The following is a 9,246-nucleotide window of genomic DNA, read 5'->3' as shown; positions in this document are numbered from 1 at the left end:
GGCCCAACCGCTTCATGACCTCTGCTGAAATGAGGTTCTTTTGGCTGCCACTGTCGACAATGAATTGCAGCGGCGAACCCTTCACCCACATCTGTGAGTGGAAAAGACGTTCCCCCTCCTCTGGATCTTCGGGCTCATTTTTCTGGATCTTGGCAGTAGCAACAGTGGCGCTGGGATCCGCATCAATGATCTGCTTTCCTTTGTCATTCCCCTTGTCGGGTTCTGACTCAGGGTCAGAACATGCATCTGATTCAGAAGCCTTCAACTCGGCCACCAGCGACTGCTTGGTCCGACACTCACTTGTGTTATGAGTGGGACTCTTGTGGAACTCACACCACTTTCCTGTGTCCTTCTTCGGCTTCGTGGTGTTGTTCTTTTTTTGCGGCTTCGACGAGTTGTCTTGGGTCACCCCGCCTTGGCTTTGTCCTTTGGGCTTTGGATTTGCAGATCCAAAGTCTCGCTTCTTCTGTTTGAACTTTTGCTCGATTTTGACAGTGTATCGGTATGCTATGCCGAGTGAGGAGATGTTCAAGAACTCCATCTCTTCCTGGATGTATCTGTGTAGGCAGCCGCGGTATTTGAGTACCAGATGCAGCTCAGAATCTTTGATACCCAATTGTGTGCGAAGGGTATGAAAAATGTTTGTGAACTACGACACATCTTGGTCTCGTCCTTGCCGCAGTGTGGTCCATTTGATGTATTTGTCCTCATAGCTTTTGACAGGGTAGTACTGCTCCTTGATGGCATCCTGGAAGTCATTCCAAGTGGGTGCGGCTGAAAACAGTGAGCCTGTACTTTCATCCTTCTGTTCGCAGTAGGTTTCCCACCAGTCCTTGACGTGGGGGGCTGCTTTGAGAAGAGCGAAAACAATCTTTTCCTGACTTGAAAATTCATGAACAGAAAAATACCCATCGAGCAGATTTAACCATTTATCTACGGCATCTGCGTCTATTTGATCCTCAAAGATGGGGATTTCAAAATTAACTTGTACCTTAAATGGTGTGGCATTTCCAGAGTAGCCGTTGGAAGCCGATGCGTCGCCTCTAGGTAGCCGCTGAAGGATTTGGGCAACGCTGTCCATCATCGCGTTTCTTTGTCGCTCGAGGGCTTCTTCGAGCAAGATTTTGATAGGATCTCCTGCCCCCTCGTTTTTCTTCTCATCCGCCATGGGAGGTCGTCGAGATTTGCGAGGCTGGTCTTGCAAAAGTTCGACCAGTTCCAGACCTAACTCCTTGTATCCCGACCTCGTTGGGGACATGCAAAGAAAAACAGAGAAAAAGCAGACCGCTCTGATACCACTGATCCGAATTTAAACAGGAACGCAATAAAATACAGATATAACCATAAAGACAAATATGCAACAGAAATAATACTTCATTTCATTACTGTAAAGTACTGAAATATGCTTACAAATAGAAATGGAAATAACCCAGCTAGGGCGATGGTAGCTTATCTCTGAGAAGAGATGTGTCGGCTACATGCCTCTGAACTGTTCTCCAAAAACTGTGTTACAATGAGGCTCGAGGGCCTATTTATTGTTGAGAAACAATGGAAAACCCTTCACATTCCAAAACCTAACCCTAGAAGATGAAATGCCAAATTGTGGGCCCTGTTTTTGGGTAAGTTGGTACATCAACTTGACGCGCATGATAGCCCGTTGGAAAGATCTCTCCGAGGACTACGACGGAAAAGACGATTTTTAGGCAAAAAAATCGCTGGCGGTGGATTTCCCAAAAAACGTCGTTTAGGGCCTCAAAACGGCTCCGGAAGTTTAGGACCCGAAAAACTGCTAAAAATAGTAAACTGTGCTATAATTAAGGAAACAGAAAAACTGAAAGAGACAGTTGTGGGGGTCCAAATGGGATAGGTGGGTGGCCACCAACATCCACCTGGATCAATTCAAAAATGCAATTTAAACAGTGAAAAATTACACACGAGAGAGAGAATTTGCATAGATCCATATTAACACGGATCTATCAAGTCGCTAGAGGGATCAGATCTCTCAAGATGCAATTTTTTTCTTTCAAAAATTTCCCTCTAAAAGAGATTTGCCCCTCAAGAGATTTGATCCCGCTTAGTGCTTGCTAGATCCATGATAGATGTGTGTATTTGAAAATAAGAAATGTATTATAAATAAGTTTATTGAAAATAATTATTATTAATTATTATTCATTAAAATTTCACTCTTATAATACAACTAAATTTTTAACCATTAACTTATTTCCTTATTTTTAAGAGAAACAAACACTCCACCCATTGAAAATAATTTTAAATTTTACTTTACCTACCAAAAAAAATGATAAGTAATTTTATCATATATAATATTCTTTATAAAGATTATTTCCTAAATGAAATCATATACTTTATAATAATATCTAACTTCTGTGACATCCATAAACCAAATACTACTTTCAATTATAAAAAATACACTTTAGTATTTATAAATATTCTATTTTATTTATTTTTTATATAATCTTATAATAATAATATAATTTATTATTATTATATTTTAAAAATCGAAATAGAGTCCTAATAATATTTTCTTTAATTGTAAATCATACGTCTTTCGATATAATGATGACAAAAGAGTTGTCAACATAGCCCCTTCACCATTGATAAATTTAGATAAAATTAAATAAACGGACAAACAATTAATTAAAAAGAAATTGAATATCTTTAATTAAGTAAAATATTTATTTATAATATTTCTTCTTTCAAAATTAATAATTATCTCCCTCTTGGTCGATAATAATATTAATATCTATTTCTTAAACATGGACCAAAATATGTCTATTCCTCCTTCTATAGAATATATAGATATTTATCTCTCACCAACCAAAAAGTGAAATAAATTTATCTGGAAGCCTCAATGCCCCACTAAACCCCAAATCATTGATTTACCTTTACAAGAAGATTGGGGGTAAAATGAGAGCCGTTGGTTTAAAAACCCTACCGTTACTAAAATATAGTACTTTGCATGTGGGAATAACTTAATACACACAGTATTTCATTTCATATTAACTCGTAAACGTATGAAACTGAGAATGGACGCGTAAGCTTTACATGTTCAGCGCTGCAGAAAAGTCTGTCCATTGTCATCGGAGGTTATAATTCTCTAACTCGTTCATTCTTATTTCACACTACAATGTTCAAAACAATTCTGTCTTGAGACGTAGAAAATCCAACCAAGCGGCAGAGGGTGTTAATTTGACAAGAAAATTGAGATCTAAAACACTGAGAAAGATTGTTGTTTTCCTCTATTTGCGGAATCAAGATTACCCACATATGTTTTAGTGGGTTCTGTAGAGAAATTGTCACGGATCTTGTGCTGGGATTCCGTCATTGGACAGAAAAACCAGGGGAGCATAGGAGATCCTGACTTAGCCTGAGGAATTTGACGGTTTTGAGCATTTGGGTATGTAGAAATGGCACAAAGACGAAATGGGTCCATGGGTTTTTCAGTAAAGTGCCATTGTTGAGCGTAGTGTAGCTACATTGTTGTAGTCAGCGAGTTCATAGAATTTGCAGTTTTGGGTGTTAAATTGTCATGGAGAGCAACAGTTCTATGGCAATGGATCAGCACTTCTTCAGGGAGAGCTGGAAGGATGTTAGAGGATATGACGGTATGCATGACATGGGTTATCCTGCTGCTGGATTGGGCTCTGGACCTTCTTCACCATCTGTGTCGTCACAGACAAATGGACATGTGGATAAAGACCTGTACAGGGACTTAGTTGAGATGGTTCCTCTGGTGCAGTCCCTCATGGTATGTATGTGACCAATCTTATCCTTTTCTGATGTGAGCCATGTCTTTGAGTTTTCATAACCAGTGGTCCTCTCTGGGTTTTGAACCTGTTTAATGTTGTTTTAATGGAAATGTGTGCAATTTGAGTAAATTGTTGCCCTAGAATCCGACAATGGAGTCGGCATTGCCCATTCTCTAAGTATCTTTATCTATAGCGTGTGATGTTTTCATTGGGAGGTCTAATGATTTCAGTTTCTAGATACTCACATCTTGGTTTTGGCACTTTTCTGAAGTAATGCTTTGGAGTTCTGTATCTCTACGCGAACAGGTGCAGTGAGTACCTTTCCAGTGGTCAATTTCTGATAATGGTAAGGTTAACTGTGCAGGAATACAGGGGAAACAAGTCCTTCTCTCACTATTCAACCCTGGTTTACACCCCCACTCCTAGGGACATGTCTGCTAGAAAGGTAAAATTGGATTTTGAACGTGTATATCATTTACTGAACCTGTATATCATGAGTATTGTTGAATGCCAGATTGATTTTATCATTTTGTTTTCAGTGCAATTTGTTACTCTAGCAGTTGGAAGATTGAAAGACAAGAAGGAAATTGACATAATACTGTTCCTTGTTTTCTTTTTCTCCTGTTTTTTCCCTCTTTTAATTTACTACCTCCCATCCAAGTGGTTCTATGGGGGTAGTCTATTTTGCTTTGAGCTGGTAAAGCTTAGGAAGGAGATCTAATTCCATGCTTACTTATTAAGCCACCCACATACTCACCGTAGTTTGGGAGGTCTGCATGCCACCAGGCTGCTATGGGCTTTCAAATCTCAGAAAACAGCCTGATCTGCATGCTAAACAACCAGAAACAATCTTTCTTTTAAGTACCTAAAGCCAACATATTTTCTTTCAAATCAAAACATTATCCTGTTTTGGATCCGTTTTTTCTTTTATAGGATGATGTCATAAGCCACTGAACTAAAAAGAATCAAAATAATCTCCTTGGTATTTTCTTAGATCTGTTGCTGTTTAATGTTTTATTCTGTTCACATAATCATAGTACATATAATTGACAATTTAATATGCATGCTAAGCAACCAGAAACTTTTTCCTTTGAGTACGTAAGGGCAACATATTTTGTTCTTCCTCATAAGAACTAGAGTATGCAAACATTATTATGTTTAAAATTTTGATTTTGTAATAATTTTGTCTCTCTTGGTATGTTTATAGTACATAAGGGTGTTGTTTGGCTTCATTTCCACATTCTATGATCAACATTATCCTGTTTGGATTTTTTGTTTTCTTAGAAGATTTCATAAGTCACTGACTAAAAAGAATAAAACAGATCTCTCCTTAGATCTGTTTCTATTTAATGTTTGATTCTGTTAACATAATGATTGTATGCCTTATTGACAATCTAATATGGTTTGAGTTAAAAAGTGGACAAACTCAGCCTTTCTGGTGATTATTTTTTTTGGTGAGGGAAAGTTCCACTCTCATCCACCCATATTTTTTTGGAATTCCAATCATTTGGGTCTTTTTAAAATAGGGCCAAAACCCCTAATGGCAAAGTTTCATGGTCAAAGTTCATGTCAATCAGGTGGAACTATAATTTCCAGCTAAATTTCTACTATTCTTCTAGAAAAATTTCTACAGAAAAATGCTTGACTTGTCCACTTTTATAACTTACTCCTCTGATATGCATGCCGAACGACCAGAAACATATTTTTCTGTTTAGTACAGAATGGAAACATGTTTTCTTTTCACTTCTAAGAACTAGAGTATCCCGACATGCTTTTGATGTTGTAGTAATTTTGTTTCTCTCCCCGGATGTTTATAATACATAAGGGTGTTGTTTGGCTTAGATTACATTTCCACATTCTTTGATTAATGTTATCCTGTTTTGCATATTTTTTGTTCCTTTCATAAGAAGATGTCAAAAGGCACTAACTAAAAATAATCTTCATGATGTTTTTTTTAGATCTGTTTCTATTTCTTAATGTTGACTCTGTTAACATGATCAGAGTAGACCTAGTTGACAATCTAGTGGAAAAGCTAATCATACATATGTGGAGCACTTATGTATGATTTTTTTTAAATTTAGATCTAATACACTTCTTACAATAGTTGTAGGATTGAGCTGCAAGATTAAGAGAAAAAATTGCTATTCCTGCAGATGCAAGATCAGAATGGCAGGAAGACTCCACAAACAACACGTGGAACAAAGCAGAGAGCACCAAAGGAAGGTGTGCTTTCAGACAATTGCAAAAATAACAATGTGGAGTATCAAGGCCAGTTTCTGGATGATGTATCAATTTGCTCCTCAAGGCCAGCTGTGGGACATGAGGAGAATATGGTTGATGGAAACAATGTTGAAACACTGAGTAGTGGAAACAGCGCAGAGCTACTTCAATTGCAGAATCAGATTGAGGTGTTGGAGAAAAAACTGGCTGAAAAGGAGGATGAACTTCTAAAGTCTGCGGAGAATTCAGCTATTAAGATGGAGGCTATGCAGACGAAGGTGGAAGAACTACAGTGGCAGATTCAGGAGAAGGACGGCTTAATCAAAGCTGCCCATCTTCAGTTATGCTATAAGAAGGTAACTTGATTCCCCTTTCACAAGGGTCGTATTTATTGCTTAGAGGAATTTGGTTCATTTACTCTAAAGCTGTTAGAGGACATTGTTTACTGTTTTTGAAATTTGCAACCCTGTTTGCATCAAACAGTTTGTCCACAAAGTTTTATTAATTTTCAGTTTTACCTCATCTAATTTTTGAACCCTTTTCACTGTGCAATGAAATTTGCCTGTCTATATACCCTTTAGCTCCTACATAAAAGGACATTATTTTGCTTAAATAAACTTGTAAGTTCTCAAACTCCTGCAGATGCTAAATTCCTTTGGGAATGATCATGTATCTTCTTGATATTTTATTATATCAAGCCCAACCTTCCCGGTGAAAGAAAATTCTATCCTGTTTGCAAGCACATGTTCCCATGCTTCAAGATGCAATGAAAATTTAATTTTCCTTCAAAATTTATTGATGAAATTCGCATGTAGATTGCTATACATTAAAAAACTCCCCATTGATATTCTTCCTATATAACAATTGATAAATTGCAGAATGAGCTTGCCGATGTTAAGTCGCTTTTGAAGAAGGCTGAAGAGGATTCAAAGGCATCCAAGTGGAAACTGCAAAAGCTTGAGGAGGATTTAAATGGATTGCGATGCCAGATTGCTTCTTTCATTTCATTCTTTCAAGCTGCAGAAGAGACGACAGCAACTAGACAGGGAGCCCAGTTTCCTGAAGATCTCGATGTCGATCCTGACTTCTCATCTCAGGATTCACATCTAAACGGCTCCTATATGGTAAAACACAAGAACCTACACAGTCATAATCTCTTATTATTTTTCCATTCTTAATGGTAGTAGATATAGATTGGAATTCATAGGCATGTATTTTAAGTTGGTGTTTCCATCCTTATGGAAAGGATGCTGCAATATCTGCACATTTCTTTGATTAATAGGACCTTGGGTTTGAGGTGGATTTGCAGGATGACATAGAGCATGATTCCCATATGGTATCCACTGAGTCAGATAAGAAAGAGGAAGAAGACCTTGAGCAGGCAAGAAGAATGTATTTAGCAGCTATCATTGCCGCAAAGAATAATCCAGGTGAAGAGTCTCTTTGCCTTGCAGCAGGCCTTAGGGTACAGCTACAACAATTCTTACTCCGAACAACTTTGGAAAATACATTGAATGATAAGCTTTCCGTCTAGGCCTTAAGCTTTCCAGCCGGCTAAGCTGTTTGGCTTAAGGTGTGTATTTATAGTCTCCTGCATATTAGCTTGTGACACTAGGCCAGAATTCTATTCCTACATCAAAGTTCTTCTCTGTATGTGGGCACGACCTTCCATCCAAATTATACTACATTAGTGATATCTGAGGCAAATCAGCAAGGGATGGTGCAATGTTCAAGCTCTGATCTCTCAAGTCCCTGTGATATTCTCTAAGAAATGCTTTCAGATCAGCAAGGGGTGGTGTTATTCTCAAATATTGTTCCAAAGAATGCCCTCAATGTTTTCTGAGAATTGCTCTACTATTTCCCCCTTGTAGTTGGACCATATGGATTTATTACTTAGGTCTGATGCTGATCAGCTTGTCTCGATATTGATAACAAGCTTTGGCATGAGGAATATTTGCTAGGAAACACTCTGTGCAAGGAAGAGAAATAACTTCCGACATATGATTGCATCATTGGTCCAGTAATTAGTTTACTAAACTTGAAGCATCTTTCAAGGTTTAACTTGTATTTTATCAAACATCCATCTCAGAATTCTTTCTTTGTTTCGAAAATCATCTGGTTCATGCAATGCTTGCAACCTTTTGAAGTGACTTCTGGGCGTTCTAAAAGATGGATGGGAACTTAGCAAGATATAGTGATCACAGAAGGTGTTCAATTGAAAATACAGGCCTTGTGGGAATAGTTTATATACTTGTTTTCTGCAAGCCTAATAGCTTATAGGCCACTCTGTCATCCTATTTTATGGGTTAATTAAATTTAACTTCGCAGGAGGAAGGTAATACTTGTTCAGTATAGAATCTGTATCACAAAACAATGGGTATGAAAATTTTTCATAGCACAGTTAGAGTAAAGAAGGTTAGATTGTTGTTCATCATGAAAAATCCAATGTTCTACCAAGTTCCTGGCATGCGGGGAATTATATTAGAATATATGAAATTTAAAACATAAATCATAAATAATTAAAATTGTTTTTATCTTTTTTTTTTAATAAAATAATGTAATATAATAATCAATAAATCATAAATCCTGATTCATAACATCAATAGACTATCACCATTTTATTTTTTAAGTGTATTTTTGTTAAAATCATGACGGATACATAGAGGGTTTGACACTTAGGTCAATCCTTATACTTGATATAATCCAATGAAAACACTGCAATCTGGTTAATTTTAAAATCATAAGAATTGTAAATTCTGTTGAATTTTCAATGGGATATGAAATTGTATGATCTTCATGAAATGCTGAATTCTCAAATTCTCAATGGTATATGACATTGTATTCTCAAGAGGCTCAGGTGCGCCAAAAGAAATGGACTGTGCTCACCGAGTGATGGTTGCTTGATCGTCGCCACTCAGCGGGGATTCTCTCTTTCTACTGAGGATGGGATGTGCAGTGGAGAGGTTTTCACCTGCTTTGTCTTCTCTCCTGTATGGTGGCAGCATTCATAGTCTCTGCCAGTATGCAAGCGTTGATCTTATATCTGGTGCACAAGACGACTGTGTTCCCAATGTGTGCCTCAAGGTGCGTGGGAGATGGTGGCAGCATTCATAGTCTCTGCAAGTATGCAAGCTTTGATCTTATATCTGGTGCACAAACGACTGTGTTACCAATGTGTGCCTCAAGATGCGTGGGAGAAGAAAAAATTTCAGATTGTAAAAAAAATAAAATTGAGTGGGAAATCACACCTCTTCTAGAC

General features: G+C 37.5%; 1 protein-coding gene across 2 annotated transcripts; it reads left to right on the top strand.

Moving 5' to 3' along the window:
• The first annotated feature begins 3,001 nt into the window (after positions 1 to 3,001).
• LOC149183836 (protein MICROTUBULE BINDING PROTEIN 2C-like) lies at positions 3,002 to 8,233 on the top strand. 2 transcript variants are annotated; one of them, XM_089417259.1, is made up of 5 exons: positions 3,002 to 3,766; positions 4,132 to 4,212; positions 5,921 to 6,343; positions 6,866 to 7,111; positions 7,285 to 8,233. In XM_089417259.1, the coding sequence occupies exons 1-5, from the start codon at positions 3,548 to 3,550 to the stop codon at positions 7,519 to 7,521; spliced, it is 1,206 nt and encodes a 401-aa protein (XP_089273385.1). In that variant the 5' UTR covers positions 3,002 to 3,547; the 3' UTR covers positions 7,522 to 8,233. The 2 variants fall into 2 exon arrangements, with proteins under 2 accessions (XP_089273385.1, XP_089273386.1); XM_089417260.1 differs by having other exon boundaries at positions 3,005 to 3,766; positions 7,297 to 8,233.
• Positions 8,234 to 9,246: the final 1,013 nt, after the last annotated feature.

This window comes from Pinus tabuliformis, chromosome 3_2 (genome assembly GCF_031772625.1).
Source record: "Pinus tabuliformis cultivar Carrire ecotype Pingquan chromosome 3_2, CPIR1, whole genome shotgun sequence".
Taxonomy (NCBI): domain Eukaryota; kingdom Viridiplantae; phylum Streptophyta; class Pinopsida; order Pinales; family Pinaceae; genus Pinus; species Pinus tabuliformis.
Note: the sequence above shows the minus strand (reverse complement) of the source record. Positions and strands in the feature narration are given on the sequence as shown.

What these genes read in the sequence shown, in the direction of transcription:
- LOC149183836 (XM_089417259.1), top strand. Translation starts at nt 3,548, where the DNA reads ATGGAGAGCAACAGTTCTATGGCAATGGATCAGCACTTCTTCAGGGAG. An exon ending in CTCTGGTGCAGTCCCTCATG is followed by an intron (nt 3,767 to 4,131) that starts GTATGTATGTGA and finishes TTAACTGTGCAG; the next exon opens with GAATACAGGGGAAACAAGTC. An exon ending in TTCAGTTATGCTATAAGAAG is followed by an intron (nt 6,344 to 6,865) that starts GTAACTTGATTC and finishes GATAAATTGCAG; the next exon opens with AATGAGCTTGCCGATGTTAA.